At 46.4% G+C, this 17,166-nt stretch overlaps 1 protein-coding gene across 2 annotated transcripts in view; it reads right to left on the minus strand.

Moving 5' to 3' along the window:
* Positions 1-14,199, minus strand: part of P3H2 (prolyl 3-hydroxylase 2) — a 195,815-nt gene extending 181,616 nt beyond the window's left edge. The window contains exon 1 of one of the 2 annotated variants that reach the window (XM_083177536.1): positions 13,674-14,199. In XM_083177536.1, the coding sequence (XP_083033662.1) occupies positions 13,674-14,084 (411 nt within the window). In that variant the 5' untranslated portion in view covers positions 14,085-14,199. Of the gene's footprint in view, positions 1-13,614; positions 13,631-13,673 lie in introns of those variants that run through there. The other variant, XM_083177538.1, reaches the window with a different exon arrangement.
* Between the last annotated feature and the right edge of the window lie 2,967 nt (positions 14,200-17,166).

The raw sequence follows: 17,166 nt of genomic DNA on the forward strand, positions 1-17,166 counted from the left end.
GCTAAGAACACTCGATTCCAGTCCACAAATACGCAGAATAAGGCCCTCAGTGTGCAAAAGGAAACAATGTATTTTTTTTCTTACCCAGAATCACCCCTCCTTTTTACCCACCTGGTATTACTAAACTAATTATGAATCTGCCAGTATATATATATATATATATATATATATATATATATATATATATATATATATATATATATATATATATATATATATATATACACACTCGATCCAGCTCACTGAGAATGACAACAGTTTATTTTAACACGTTTCGTCAATAACAACTTTTTAAGGAGTGATTTCAGTAAACTGGCTGTATCTTCATACCATTGATGTGGACTTATTCAGAATTTTTTTTTCTAGTTAGTGGTCATTGCTTTAAAGAAATTGAATTGCAAGGGTGATAATGTTCTGTCAATAGCCTGCAAAAAACTTCTCGGATAGCTCTGACGTCAGCCCACTAAGAAATGATAGTACTGTAATTAAAATAATTTTCTATTTATTAATCATCATCATCTTATAATATTCACCCAGCTTTCTGGGACAACAAGGTAAATGCTGACATATCCAGCTGATCCAGGATGACTGATCCTACCGCTGATCTGCTGTACTGATGACCGCCTTGATGAAGGTCTTAACATACCATGTAAAAGACCACTTGTCTGTCGGCATATGCTTACACCACTATTTAGGCAAATAAAATATTATTTAAGGATATACTGTAAAATAACAAAAAACATTGAATATAAATTTCTACATACAGCAGAAAATATTCTATTACTATAAAAATACATGGCAGATTATGTTAAGTTAAATCCATGTGCCAGAGGCACGCTTGGGTGCCGAAATCATGTTTTCATCCAAAAAAAGCAATACTTCAAACATAAATGACACATAATTTGGTTTATGGAATAATTTGCTTCAGAAAAGTCGGACATCTTAGAGCTGTGCTACAGAAGGTCGTGGCTAGGTTCAATGTTTTTCACCATGGTCTAATACTAAGGGGTACCTATGTTATGTATTCACTATTAGGTCTTTATAAACCTAGCACACATAGGGCATGATTCAGGATAGCACATACAGCACATCCAATGGTTTATTTACTAATCCAATGGTGGGGGAAATGTGCATGTGCAGAGTCCTGTATTATAGCTCTCCGACCACCCTAAGCCGCAGCATGATTGACGCTGCAGAAGGCACAGGAAAATTCAACAAAACGGGGGCATGTCACCCCAATTTTGTTGTCATGTTGACCCAATGGTCTGAAATGTAAGGCACAGATTTTCTGGACGCATCAGAGCCTTCAATAAGATGTTTTGGGGCTGTGATGATGGTCCCAATAGTGACCCAATGCGGTGTCTTCGGAAGAAACACTCCAGAGGCAGATACCGTCAGGTGGCGATTTTTTCCAAATGACGCCTCCTCAGCCTTGTACGTTACAGCACAGCTGCTTTCCTGAACACCACTCATGCGCATTCAATGCCGCTCAGGCTTCTCCATGTACTGTCAGACCTCGATACATGCCCATATCCAGTGTTTAATGCATAGAATGTCACACCAATGTGCTCCCAATCCATAGTAGGCCACACCAGTGTAACCAATACATAGTATGCCATGCCATTGTACACTCAATATATAGCATACCCCACAACAGTGTATCCCAGAACTGTGCTATAAATACATAGTAGGCCACAACACAGTGTATTCCGATACATAGTATGCCACACCACTGTGCTGCCAATACAGAGTATGCTCTATCACAGTGTATCCAAAACATAGTATCCCACACCACCGCGCTCCCACCACACCACTGTGCTCCCATTACATAGTATGCCACACTATGTTGCATCCAAAACATAGTATGCCACACCACTGTGCCCCAATATGAGCAGAAAACACCACTTTGTATCCAATACATCAGTAAGCCACACCACTGTGTTCCCAATATGTAGTATGCCACACCAATGTGCTCCCAATACATATGATGCCACACCACAGTGTATGCAAAACATAATATATCACACCACTGTGCCCCAAATACATAGTATACCACATTAAAAAATTACATTCAAAATGTATTGATATGTATAATGTAAATGAATGTGCATAAAGAGGCAAGGCAGCGGTCTCTACATCTTGTACCTGGGCTGAAGCATCATCAGAATGACCTTGCTGGATATCATTCACTCTTTACATAGTGTTCATTTTAGCACCCGCCATATTGTAAACCCATGCAGTTCCTCTTACCTGACTGGGGTGTCACTGTCTGCTGTGGTGTTTCTAGCACAGATCTGGTTTGCATATAAGTGCTGATATACAGACCATACTGTGCTAGAAGCACTACAGCAGACAGCGACACACCAGGCAGGGAAGAGGAACTGCATGGGTTTTCAAATATGGCAGGTGCTAGAATGAACACTATTACATGTGGGCAATTTCCTGACTTACTTGTAGCTAGGTAGCTGCAGGAACACCAGGAAGGGGATGATGTGGGGCTTATTCTTGGGAAAGTGTCTGATATGGTCTGTGAAGGAGTCCTGGGAGCTGGTCTCATTCTGGAGCACCAGATCTCTCCGGAGACCTCGCCTATTTCTGTTAAGTGTAAACCAGCACTCTACAGGAAGTAGCTGATGGCAAAAAGCACCAGCCCATGCTCTCCTGAAAATCTGGAAAGAGCCAGGAGCCTTTGGTCTCAGTAATACGGCCTACACACATGCCGATATTAAGGCATTTTCTAAGCGATTTTGCTTAGTTTGGCAAAGTCGCTTAGAAAATGCCCTCACCTCGGTGTGTGGGGACTATATCGGCAGCAATGCGCGTCTTTATCGCTGGCAAAGATTGATGGACAGTGTCCATCAATCTCGGCATCGGCAGGGTTCTCCCACCGGAGAACACTGGCGCTGTCTGCTCGCTTAGCACACAGAGCTGACAGCTCGCTCTGTGTGTGGGCTGTCAGCTCTGTGTGCTATGCGATAGCGGCGCAGCACAGCCCGACCTAGCATAGCTAGGTCGCCCTACACACATCGCTATGTGTGTAGGGCCCATTAAACTGATATAGTAGCACAGCGGGTATCTGTGGCTTCAACCTGCATGGGACTCTATTTCTGCAATCAATAGGGAACCTCCTGAGAAGCCCAGCCCTATTTTTTCCACTCATAGCACAGGAGCTAGCCTTGCTTGTGATGACAGAATAGGAGAAAGAGGAAGCTGGGTACACCATCAAAATGGCGCTATAGCTATGAGGAAGGACAAGCCAAGGGGCTGATACTCTTTTATGTGCTGTAGTGCATTCTCAACAGCATACCAACTAGCAGCAGTTTTTAGGACTTCCAATCAGAAAACATGGTTAGTCTCTCATTTTCCATAACCACCGCTGGATGCTATAGTCACACACTGTAAACAAGTGGACAGAGCAGCAGCATTTTGTTCCTAAATAAAACCTGACTTTTGTCACCAAGAGCCCTGGAATACCTGTAGAAGTGGCCTCACATGGGCAGCATGAGAAGTGTAGCATGTAGCCATGGTGGCGGCAGACACTCCTCTCCTCAAAGAGAGTCAAAATATCCAGAATCAAAGGAAAAGTTAAAAGGAAACAAAATGAAGCATTATGGATACATTATATCAAACACCACTAGGATCATGGAGATCTTATGTTAATCACCATTCACTCATCCCAAGCAAAGTGGCTACAGATGCTTTATATATACTGATTGGAGCATACAGATGCTGTATACACACTGATATGAGTTGCTGTACTGCAGACCACATGCAGTACATAGAATAACAGACAATGCAGTGAGTGAGTGTAATGGACATGGGTCATGTGGGATGATGTTAACAAAAAAAAAAAATCAAGCAGCCCTATGACCTATCCACCCCTGCTTGTCACTGATAAGCCCAGCAATGCATTTTGAGAATAAAGAAAAGTTTTATTGTTCCTCAGTGAGAAAAACAAAATAGCAATCTAGCAAATATGATACCTTTTAATGGCTAACAAAAATAAATGTTGTTAAAATGCAAGCTTTCGAGACTTCTTAGGTCTCTTCCTCAGGCATGGTATAACAAGGTGTGTGAAGAACCACATATATATACACAGCAGAGTAGGAACAAGATGTGATAGATGGACATTCTTAAGATCAAAACAAAACAAAATAACAGAATGAGCTTGTAAATTGAGTCCTTAATTGGTTTGTAGATAAGTAGTGTGAAAGTTTTATTGTCTCTAAGTTGATGACAGACCAGAGTTAGAGCTCCGATGCCCTCACTCTCTCTGGGCCAGTCTCCTCAGATGTTGTAGTGGGCCATAAATCCCTCGGATAGATTCAGTCCTGTGTTAAGGGTGTCAAACGTTGTCATTAATTTGTATTCCCAGACCCTCCTGTCTCTTTGTGATTTGAAATTTCCTTTTAGTATAATCACTTTCATATGATCCTGATTGTGTCCTGGGCTGCAGAAATGTTTGGCCACAGGAAAGTGTGTCTTTTTTTCTTTTATTGTGTGGCGATGAGAATAAAGAATAATTGCATTCCTCTGAATAGAAATGTGAATAGAAGCCTATTTCATTACCTGTCAGGTCCAAGCCCCAAAATGTATCCTAGAGATTGATGCTTATGCGGTAAGCCACTAAATTTCTGAAAACTGCATTTTTGGGGGGAATTTTGTGCAAAATACCGTGCATTGGATCGGAATCAGCAGATAGGCACGTACAAATTGGGCACTTTTTACCTGACTTGTCCAAATCATATAAGTGTACAGCCAGCTTTAAACCTATAGGTCAAAATCCAAAACAAGATCCTTTTCTGGGTGAAGCAGAATATAGGCCCATACACACTGGGCGACTTTGAGCTGAAAGTCGCTCAAAACAGCATGTTTGAGCGGCTTTCAGCACAAAGCCACCCAGTGTGTATGCCCCGGCGGTGAGCAGTGAGCGCTTCTGTGCGCTGCCGAATCATCGCCGGGGAAGCCGTTCATCTGCTGGTAATACCAGCAGATGAGCGGCTTTGAGGACGGCTTTGCATAGCGCTGTGCTATGCAAAGCGGTCCGCACCCCACGCTGTCGGTGCAGGGCAGGGGGAAAGCGGCTCAGTGTGTATGAACTGAGTGGTTTTCCCCCCAGCGATGAATGCGATCATCGCTGTCCATACATACACACTAGGCAAAATCGCCCAGTTGTGTATGGACCTTGACTCTTGTAAGCACAGACAATGGAAGAATCTCTGCTACTAGTACTGGGCAAATGGACTTGAGCATTATTTATTATTTACATTATTTATTATTTTCTTATATAGCGCAGCATATTCCGTTGCGCTTTATAATTGGAAACAACAGTGATGAAACAAACTGGGTAGCTAAAACTTTTACAACAAAAAAAATTGCAATTTGCAAATGACACTGCACAAGTGAAAGTTATGGAAAGTATTTTCCCCTAGAAAGACTGGTTATTTCCTTCCTAGTTTATGACATATTTAGGATTCCATCACTCAGCCTGCAGTGACATTTGCAGCATTGGGCTAACATTTTCATCTTAAACAATCATAGTTAAAGTCTAATGCAGATTCGTTCATGTTTTATGTGTATTCAGGATCCGCATCAGGAATTTCCACAGGAAAATGGAATATGGTCATAATTCTAGTGTTTGTATTTATTTAGTTAGTTATTCTTTGTTACATGTTCTGTAACATCAAAATAAGGAATTAGACGTGCCAGGTCTTGTATACAGTAGCTACTTTATTTTCCCCAGCATGGCTGAGTTGTATTTCCATAAGCACACAGATATTTTGAACTACTCTGATATTACCTTGCTATTATTACACTTTATTCTATGTTTAAGCAACATCTAACCATATATGTAAACGTATAGAATTAGATTGCTTTATTAAGAGATGTTTATAAATAAAGTGCAGACATAATTTAATAAAGTTTCAATGCAGTGAAGTACCACGTTCGTTACATATTACATGCACTGTTGCAAACTTACTGGACCATGGAAAGAATAAAGGGATTTTTGTAAGAACTTACCGTTCGAATCCCTTTCTCTGATATGGTCCTGGTGACACAGCTCAACACTGGGATGTAGGAGGGTCCGAAGGAGCCAGGCACCTATCCTAAAGCTTTAGAGGGTAGGCTCCTCCCCTACTGCATCCCTGGACTCTTCAGTTCAACTTTCAAAGCCACTGGAATACATTAACTCAGTACAAACGCCTGCACATATTATATGCACATTTTATAACAGAAACTGTTAACTTTTAACCATTTTAACATGAACATCATGAAATTCTGGCATACTTACTGAGCGTAAGGGAGGGATCGCTGTGTCACCAGGACCATATCAGAGAAAGGGATTCGAACGGTAAGTTCTTACAAAAATCCCTTTTTCTCTTTCAATGGTCCTGGTGACACAGCTCAACACTGGGACGTTCCAGAGCCGGTCCTTTGGGAGGGTACGCTCAGGTCTGCAGCTCTCAGCACTGCTCGCCCGAATGATGCGTCCTCCGACGCGAACTCATGGAATCTATAGAATTTGGCAAATGTGTGAACAGATGACCAAGTGGCAGCTCTGCAAACCTGCTCCGCTGTGGCCCCATGTCGGACCGCCCAAGAGGTAGCAACTGACCTGGTGGTATGCGCATTAATTCTGGCCGGTACAGGCCTACCCACTTTGGTGTATGCAAAAGCTATCACAGATCGCAACCACCTAGCAATGGTCTGCTTAGATGCAGGCCAACCAATTTTATGTACGTCATACAATACCAATAAAGTGTCAGTCTTTCTAACACTCTTCACTCTGTCCACATATATGCGTAAGGCACGCACAACATCCAAAGTCTTCAACTTGTCCCTTTTCTTGGAACCCTCTGGGGGTTGAAACACAGGTAGAACTATCTCCTGATTTAAAAGGAAGGCAGAGACTACCTTCGGTAAAAATTGCGGCACTGTTCTCAGAACAGCCCTGTCATCGTGAAAGATTAAGAAGGGAGATTTGCATGACAAGGCTCCCAACTCAGACACCCTCTTAGCAGATGCTACTGCTAACAAAAACACTAACTTCCACGTGAGAAACTTAAAGTCAGCCGACCTCAAAGGCTCAAAAGGTGCCTTCTGAAGGCAATCCAAAACCAGTGACAGGTCCCAAGGTGCTACTGGTTGCTTGTAAGGGGGTTTCAGTTTGGATACCCCTTGTAAAAAAGTTTGAATCTCCGGTAAAATGGCAATTCTTTTTTGAAAATAGATGGACAAGGCCGAAATCTGCACCTTCAACGACTGAAGACTTAGGCCCGAAGAAAATCCATCTTGTAAAAAATCCAACATTTTTGATAATTTGAAGTGAGATGTGTGAGCTTTTTGCCTCTCACACCATCTAATATAAGTCTTCCAGACTCTATAATAATTTGCAGAAGAAACAGCCTTTCTGGCTTTTATCATAGTCTGCACTACTGCGTCAGAAAATCCTTTCTTTTTCAAAATGGCGGTTTCAATAACCAAGCCGTCAAAATCAATCGATCGGAATCCAGATGATTGAATGGGCCTTGTCTTAACAGGTCTGGTCTCAGAGGTAGACGCCATGAATCCACTGATAACCTCTGAAGCCTCGAATACCAAGACCTCCTTGGCCAATCTGGGGCCACAAGGATCACCGGGACCTTCTGGTCCTGTACCCTCTTTAACAGTCTTGCTAACATCGGAATAGGAGGGAATGCATAAAGAAGATCTCCCTGCCAATGGGTAGTCATGGCATCCACTGCCTCTGCTAGCGGATCTCTCGTTCTGGCATAGAACCTGGGCACCTGATGGTTGAACCTGGATGCCATTAGGTCCAAATCCGGAGTTCCCCACATTGCAGTGATCTGGTGAAACACCTGAGGGTGTAGGCTCCATTCTCCTTCCTTGAGCTCCTCCCTGCTCAGGAAGTCTGCTTCTATATTCTCCACTCCTGGAATGAATATAGCCGATACTGCAGGAACATTCTGTTCCGCCCATAGAAAGATTCTGGACACCTCCCACATGGCCAATCTGCTGCGTGTACCTCCCTGGTGATTCAGATACGCCACAGCTGTGGCATTGTCGGTCTGAATCCTCAAGGGGGAGTTCCTTAACCTGTCTCCCGCCAAGGAAATCACTTTCCAGACAGCTCTCAGCTCCAAGATGTTTATTGGCAACGCTGATTCCTCTGCCGTCCACAGGCCCTGCAGCCTGAGATCCAGGGCTACTGCCCCCCAGCCCCTGAGACTGGCATCGGTAGTTACTATCAACCAGTCCCAGGTCTGTAATGACCGACCCCACTGAAGGGAATCTACCTCTGTCCACCATTTCAAGGAGTCCCGAGTGTCTGCGGACAGCACTATCAACTCCGTCTTCATGGTCAAAGTGTTTCCTGACCAGGCTGACAAAATGTTCCATTGGAATACTCGAGAGTGGAACCTGGCAAATTGAAGCGTTTCGAATGACGCCACCATTTTCCCCAGGAGTTTGAGGCACCTCCATACTGACAAGCTCGGAGCACTGAGGATCTCCTGAACTAGATTGACCAGGTCCCTGGCCTTTATCTCCGGGAGGAATACCCGATGGAGATGGGTATCCAGTATGACTCCCAAGAACTGGATCCTCTGTGATGGTACCAACTGAGATTTTTGTAAGTTTAAAATCCAGCCGTGAGCCTGCAAAAAACTGATGGCCTCTTTTAAATGACTTTGAAGCAGTGTTGCTGATTCTGCTTTGAACAGGAGATCGTCCAAATAGGGTATTACTGTGATTCCCCTGAGCCTCAGCACTGCCGCCATCACAGACATTATTTTTGTAAATACCCTTGGCGCGGTTGCTAGGCCAAAGGGTAACGCCCGGAACTGTAAATGCAGGTCTCCTATGGCAAATCTCAACAGCATCTGATGTTCCGGGTGAATGGGAACGTGCAGATATGCGTCCTGGACATCCATGGACGCCAGAAATTCTCCCTGGTCCAGACTCAGGAGTACAGTTCTCAAAGACTCCATTTTGAAATGGTCTACCCAAAGGTGAACATTTAAGGACTTCAAATTTAGTATTGGTCTGAAAGACCCGTCTGGTTTGGGCACCAGGAACAGCGTGGAGTAAAATCCTTTCTTCCACTCTGCCCTGGGAACCGGGACTACCACCCCTTTTTCCAAAAGGGAATGAGCCGCTCTCATAAGAGCTGTGCGCAGGAGCGCCTGCTTTGGTATGGGTGTGGGGATGAACCTCTTTGGAGGCCGCCCTCTGAAAGGGATTTTGTAACCCTGGGTAATAATCTCTAAGACCCAGGTATCCTGGTCTAGAGAAGCCCAAGCGTCTCTGAAGTGTGTAAGACGCCCCCCCACCTTTATCCCTGCCGGGCTGATCCCCTGGCAGTCATGCGGAGGGTTTTTCCTCTCCTTTAGAGGCAGGCTTCTTATTGAAAGAGCCAAACTTGGACCTTTGGGATTTGCCCCTGGAGTTCTGGAACTTTCCCCTGAACGATTGTCCCCGAAAGGACGCACCACCTCTAGGGGAGGGCCGAAAGGACGGCCTAAAAGCAGCAAATCTGGATGACTGCTTTGTTGAGGAGGCCGGCAGAAACGTACTCTTGCCGCCTGTGGCTTGTTTTATAATCTCCTCAAGCTCAGAACCAAAAAGTAACTTTCCCTTGAAAGCTAACATTTCTAAGGCCTTTTTGGACTCATTGTCCGCTTCCCAGGCCTTAAGCCAGAGTACCCTCCTGGCATTTATGGAGACTGTGGATACTCTGGTAGCCATTTTAAGAGCTTCCTCCTCTGCTTCCACCGCATATTCTGCAGCGGCCTTAATCTTTTCTGCTACCAGCAAAGCACCGTGGTCAGCCTGCAGCATGGTGCATAGCTCACCAGCCCACTCTATAATGGCCTTAGAGACCCAGGCTGAAGCAATAAGGGGACGCAGGGTAAACCCCACCCCTTCAAAAATAGCCTTGAGGTTTCCCTCTAGCTTTTTATCCACAGCATCTTTAAAAGCTGCACCACCCTGTACAGGTAATACCGTAGCTTTTGATAAGCGTGCCACAGAAGCATCCACAACAGGCACCTTTTCCCAGAGTTCAGAATGAGACTCCGGCATGGGGTACAGACTAAGGAATCTTTTAGGCATCTGTAGCCTCTTATCTGGGGTTTTCCAAGCCCCTTCCAATAGTTCCTGTAACCCCTCATCTGAGGGAAAAGTAACAGCCTCCTTTCGCTGTCGCTTAAAAACACCCTTAACAGGGGTCTTATCCTCAACAGACAGTTTTAACGCCTGTTTTACAGCCACAATAAGATCCTCTATACCAGCAGCAGAGGTCTCTTCAAAATCATCACCCTGGTCCCAGGGTGTGTCAGTATACTCTCCTTCCTCTTCCTCTAACACATTAGGCATAGCATAAGACCTTTTAGGGGTCCCTGTAACCTCATCCATTTTGTCCAGTATTTCACTGAATCTGTTGATCCCCTTAGCAGTATCCTGCATCACCTGAATAAGTGCAGGATCTGCCTGGGTAAGAGGTAAGGAGCCAGACGACTGCTGAGATGATGGCATAGGTCTCTGTGATTCTACCAGCACATCACTCTGCCTGTCCAGAAGCTGCACCAAAGCGTTTACCGACCTGCCTAGGGCACTGGCCCACGCAGGTTCACTCTGCTCTCCCCTATGGTGTTCACTGCCCATGGGTCTCACATCAGCGCAAGTAATACATAAGCCCCCCTTGGCCATCTGCTCAGGGACAAACTTTTGTGTGCAAACATTGCACGCGCTCAGTGCACTAAGGACTCCCTCCCCCAAAACCACAGCCTGATGCTCAGACATGATGCAAGTGAAGCGTATATATATATATCTCAATATACACAGTGCAAACAATTGTACAAGCGTTTATACAAAGTCAATGCACCCAATCACTTAGCTGTCTGTAGGTTTCAACTGCGGGGAAGCGATGCCCAGGAAATCCAAGTCACTCTGCCAGGATCAATAAGCCAGCTCAGCTCCGCTGCAAGCGTTCTGAAAGGCGCCAAAGTCAGAGTGAAGGAAGAGACCAAAGTCCCTGCTGCTGCGGGGTCCGTGACCTTTTGGCGCCAACCACCCCCAGCTAGCCGCTCCTTAGGTAGGATTTCCTTGTTCCAGTATCTCCCCCTCAAATGGGGACCACTTGGAACATGCCTGTCACAGCGCTGCTGTCCTCTCAGTCAGGAGCTCAGCGTGTAAGCTCCGCATAAAATGGCCGCCGCCATCACGGAGCGCCTGTCCCCCATGATCCCCACCTAAACGTGGAGCCGGTTTCAGGCTACTCCGGAGCCCAGGCAGCCTCTTAATAGAGGCTGTAAGCGCAGCACAGGGAGACCAGACAGAGTCTACCCTGTGCACAGAGAGCTGACAGGACGCGCTTCTGTCAGCTCCTGCTGCGCTAGCAGTGTGAGGATTCACTATGAAAATCCTCACACTGTGCCTACCTAGCTAGGGTAATAGTTAATAAAATAATAAAAATCCCCTAACTACTCTAATTCTTCGGCTGCTCCTGCAGCCCTTTAGAATAGCACCCACTCCAGTGGGCACCTAACACGAACTGAAGAGTCCAGGGATGCAGTAGGGGAGGAGCCTACCCTCTAAAGCTTTAGGATAGGTGCCTGGCTCCTTCGGACCCTCCTACATCCCAGTGTTGAGCTGTGTCACCAGGACCATTGAAAGAGAAAAAATGTTTATACTCAAGAACTGATTGGTCCGTTAGGTATATTCACATCGCAGGGGTATTTACTGTAAGCACATGGAAAACAAACTTAAGAATGGTGTTACAGTATTAACCCTTTGAGTGGTGGGTTTTGTTGGGGCAGGACAAACCTACCAGGGCAGGTTTGTCCTGCCCCAGCAAAACCCACAACAAGAAGTCGGAAGCCCCCCTCATCTCTGCTCTGGCGTTAGCACACCGGAGCTTCCCTGCAGCCGTTGTCCCCGCTGCCTTAGCCACCTGTCACATTCAGCAGTGACGTCGGCGGTAGGCTGGGGGATGTTCACGGAGACTCGGGAGGACTCGGGTGCCTGAGCGCTCCCGAGTCCCCCCCCAGCCACACCACCCATACCCGAGCCTGCCGCCGATGCCACTGTAAAATGAGTGACGGCTGGCGGGCGGGTAAGGGGAGCTCCGGCGCACCGATCGCCGGAGCAGAGGTTCTGGGGGGGACTGGAGGGATGTGACGGTTGGGGAGGGGGGGGGGGGGGAGCACTAGAGGTGCTGCGCCAGTGGTGCACATCTGGACACCACTGGCATGCACCTATTCTATATAAGTGGTATGCCCGGAAATTTTCCGGGACAGCCCGCTGCGGCATACCACTCAAGGGATTAATAAAGCTGGACTAATCTGAGGGGTCAAGTAAACTAAATAATAATATTACTATCTAGGCCCTAATTCTGGTTCACTTTTAAAAGCAGATTCTCTCTCTAATAAACAAAACCATGTGCACTGCAGGGGAGCTGATGTAACATTTGCCCGAGTTAATTTGGGTGAATTATTTTGTTTCCTTGCGGGATAAATACTGGATGCTTTATTTTTACACTGCGATATAGAGATCAGTTGGAAGTACAAACCCCACCCCAATCTAACTCACTCTGCACATATTACGTCTGCCCCACCTGCAGTGCAAATGGTTTTGTCCATTAAAGAGAAATTTTGTTTTTGTGAGTGAACCAGAATCAGGGCCACAATTCCTAAATTCTGTGGGAATAACGAGTTCAAACTTGTAAAATGATCGAGTTGTCTTACCATATATACTCGAGTATCACCCTACTTTTTCAGAACATTTTGTATGCTGAAAAAGCCCCCCTCGGCTTATACTCGAGTGAGGGTCCCACTTGAGTCAATAAGTTTTCCCAGTTTTTTGTTGTAAAATTAGGTGCCTCTGCTTATATTCGGGTCGACTTATACTTGAGTATATACGGTATATTTGATCTACAACAACTTGATGGCATACACACCTTTGAAATTAATATAAAAAGTTTACTTATACATTGCAAAACAAAAAATCAAAAAACAACCAAATGGAACCCACTTCTCTCCAATTGTAAAATCATGGGTCAAATACTTAGCAGGGATATTGAAATTTGAAAACAACTTGGAAAAATACAATCAGATCTCCTACACTTAAAGGGTGTGATTTTGACATGTGTGTGTATGGGACAAGTGAGATGCTACTATTTACTATTGTCTTTCTACTAGAACATCAGACATCAATAAACATCCATTATATAGCCCAGACTGTAGATTGCTTCATTATCTCACACAGTATACTCATTATACTATAATGCATCACATGGCGACAGTACAGCAGCAAAATAGAAAATGAAAACCAATATAAACTGGCAAAGGATAAAATTAGCAGTGTCAGTCAGATCAGTATTTCTGTATGGCTCATCAAAGGGCAAATTTACTAAAGTGAGAGATGCTGCCCATACCAACCAATCAGATTGTAGCGTACCCTCTGTGCTAGATAAATGATCGATAGAATCTGATCTCATTTCTAAAAAAAATCTCACACTTTAGTAAATTTTCCCGTTATAGTATGCAGCAGGTGGACCGCACCCTGAGCAGTTACAGTAAGTACTGTACGTCCTGAAAACATCAGGGATCATACCTGACCTGTCCTTGGGACATTATGGACGCTAGCTAGCAGCCCTGCAGTGTGGCTCTTACCTTATAGTACGCCCTCTGCAGGAAGTTGTAGGGAATCCTCCGGTGGAACTCAATCTTGATGTCCTCACTGACTCTGTGCCTGGACACTGCCCCCAGCCTGCCTTCCTCACACTGCCTGATACAGGCTGCCCGCGGCAGCAGCACTCCAGCTAAAGTTAAATCCCAGTTACTGGGGGCCAGTTCTATGGGGTACCTGCGCTTGCAGCCTACCCTGCAGCTTATCTTGGTCTGCCTGAGCTGAGTGAAGCTGCTGATTGCCATTTCCATGTAGTCCACCACTTTTTCATAGTCATTTCTGTAATAAGCCTCTATCCCACTGTCATAGAGCATGTCATAGGGATCCAGACTCTGAACGGAGGAGGACTGCAGTACAGATAGAAGTAATGGGACACATAGCTCCTGGAACAGCATGTCTTCTTTGGTCCCTCTCACACAGGGTCTGGATCCCTTTAAAATAGGGTCTGTCTTCTCCTCTCAGCACCATGTGCAGCGCGGACTGACTCACACACAGACTCCAGGCAGCAGCCGGCAGACCTTAAAGCAACACTCACTCTTTTTAGGAGGAGTCCAGAGGAACAGCGCTGGGTTTAACCATCCACAAGGGGAATAACAAGCACGTCTCCTGCAGACACAAACTTTAGCATTGTTGCCAAGCCAGGAATGTAGTAGGGAGAACAACCATGTTATTTCTGGATGGTCACATATAGCTTGTGTCTGCAGACACCTATGTACAGTATTTATTGTTAATGCACATGTAACAACGTATATAGCTAGGTTTGCTTGCAGTGTCTGTGTGTTTACACTTTCTGTGAACACATACTGTACCATAATCATGCCACTCAGAGCCTGCCCTTATGTCTTTGCAGAATTAGCATATTGACATAAGTACATTTATAAACAATAAAAAAAACAATAACAATAAAAAAAACTTGGTCAAATATTTATAGACTAGGTGATTCATTGCGCCCTACGGGCGCTCTTTACACCGTCGTAAGGGGCTGTGCCCCCTTAATTTGTGAACGTTTATTGTGAGACATATGGTTAGAATTGTATGAAAGATGCCCTATATTGCAACTTGAGCTATAGGTGAAATGTGTTAAATAGAGAGCATATGATTTGGAAGGGGGTGTGTATTGTTTTGTTTAATTAAAAAGCGGTTACAGAGTAAGATGTACATTGATAGTGTGGAGGGTACAGTGACATTTGTGGGTGTGGGGGGGTGTGCAATAGTATAGAAGGGTGTTTTTGAGTCAGCGGCTCCCCACTGGCGGAGGTCACGACACAGGAAAACAGGAGGCTGGGTAGTGATAGGGGTGTGTGGGCATAAAGGCCCATACACACTTGTAGACTTTCATTTCAAAAGACTTTGCCAAAATCTCTGATAGATTTATCTGTCACACACTGAACTATTTTCCCCAAAGAGCAAAAGATTTTCAGGAGGCAAAAGACTTTGCTGAAAATCTTTCATATAAAAGGCTATTTACATAATGGGCGGGGTTAGAATTCCAAGGGTGGGAGCAGGGGCCATTTTATTCATTGCATGTCTGCTCTTGGGGCCTGATTCAGAACTGATCGCTGGGCTGTGTATATTCGGAGCCCAGTGATCAGGTAAAATCCCGAAACGCCATTGGAAGCGCATTAAAAAGTACTATATTTTCAAGAGCCTTGAGTGACTTTATTTCTTCCATACAGATGGAGCCCGGCTCCCTCTTTCTGGCGAATCGCCAGAACGTCACCACTGGCGATCCGCCAGCAGCCCGGCTCTCCATCTGACTGAGACGTGCACGCGCGTCTCAGTTTCCGGGGCGGCAGGGCGACGGGAACCCTGTCCGTCTCCGCTTCAGGGAGACGGACAGGGTTGGGGGGGGAGTGCAGGGAGGTGGTGAGGACCCCGGGTTGACCGCCGACAAGCCAGCGGGGACCCGGCGGAAGAAGCGCCGTCGGAAGGGGACGCGCGCGCATCTCATGCGCGCACGTCCCCTTTCGCAGATACAGGTGGCGGGGGATGGCGTCGCCATCGCCATCCCCTGCAAAGAAGAGACCAGCTCCGTCTGTAATTTTGTGTGTGTGTGTGTGTGTGTGTGTATGTATGTATGTATGTATGTGTGTATGTATATATATATATATATATATATATATATATATTCATTGGTGGGTAGTGGAGCCATTAATATATACATTGCTGGCATGTGCCAGCAATATATATATATTATACTGGCCAATACATAAATATTCATTGGTGGGTAGTGGTGCCAGTAATATATACATTGCTGGCATGTGCCAGCAATGTATATATTACTGGCTAATAACATTGGTGGCCAGTGTGCAGTATGCTGTGCTCCCTGTGGAGCAAGTCGGAGGGAGCAGGGCGGATAGAAGCCGGGAGGGGCGGGGCGTCAGCTGACAGTCTGTGCTGTGGCCGGGCGGGAGCAGCTGCAGCCTGGAGAAGTTCTATGGATCCGGGCAGACGAGCGGGGCGGTCCTTCAGCGGCGGTGAGTATGATCTGCAGCCGGCGGGGGAGCAGAGGGTGGAAGCGGGGCGGTCAGCCGGGCTGAAAGTGTATCATCTTTCAGTCCGCGCTGCGTACACACCTGGCGATGATGGCTGAAAAACCAGCCATCATCGCTAGATGTGCTGGTAAAACCAGCAGACTGCCCACCTCGTTGGCGATGATGCGGGAGCGCGCATCATCGCCAGTCGGCAGTCGGGGGGGCATACACACCAGGCGACTTTCAGGTGAAAATCGCTCAAAACGGCTGTTTTGACCGATTTTCAGCTGAAAGTCGTCTAGTGTGTATGGGCCTTAAGGGGGACTAAAGAGGAGGGTGGGGGACACTGTGCAGCTTCTGCCAGTGGGTGAGGGTCCAGCGTGGCAGCACAGGAGTCAGTGTCTCCTCCTACTGGGTGGGAATTAGGGTGCATGAGAGCAGGAGGCTGGGTGGTAAAGCATGATAGGGGAATGTGGGCAACACAGGGTGAGTGGCTCCCCACTGGCGGAAGTTACGGGGCAGGAGAACAGGAGGTAGGGCAGTGATAGAGGTGTGTGGGCATGAGGGGTAGTAAAAGTTGGGCATTGGTGCAGACGCCATCGATGGTTAGCATTGATGGCGATTTTGCACCATGCCATCGATAGTAGTAGCTATCGATTGTCATCCAATATATCTGACTGAATAGGCCGTGGATTAATCAGAACTCGGTGGCGGGTCACGGGGGTCCCGCAAATCGCGGGAGGGTTGTGGGGGTCCTGCAAATCGCGGGAGGGGGGGTCGCGGGGGTCCCGCGAATGGGGGGGGGTTGGAGGGGTCCCGCGAATGGGGGGAGGGGGGCGCGGGGAGGGCTGCGAATCGCGGGAGGGGGGTCGTGGGTGTCCAGGGGGGGGTTGCTGGCAGAGGGGATGGGGGTGCGTTAGTAATGGTGGATGGTGGCTGTGGAGTAATGGTGGATGGTGGGCGTGTACTGTAGCCCTGGCTGGGCGGGGGGAGGTGATGTCAA

The sequence above is a fragment of the Crinia signifera genome, chromosome 3, assembly GCF_055691185.1.
Source record: "Crinia signifera chromosome 3, ASM5569118v1, whole genome shotgun sequence".
NCBI lineage: Eukaryota > Metazoa > Chordata > Amphibia > Anura > Myobatrachidae > Crinia > Crinia signifera.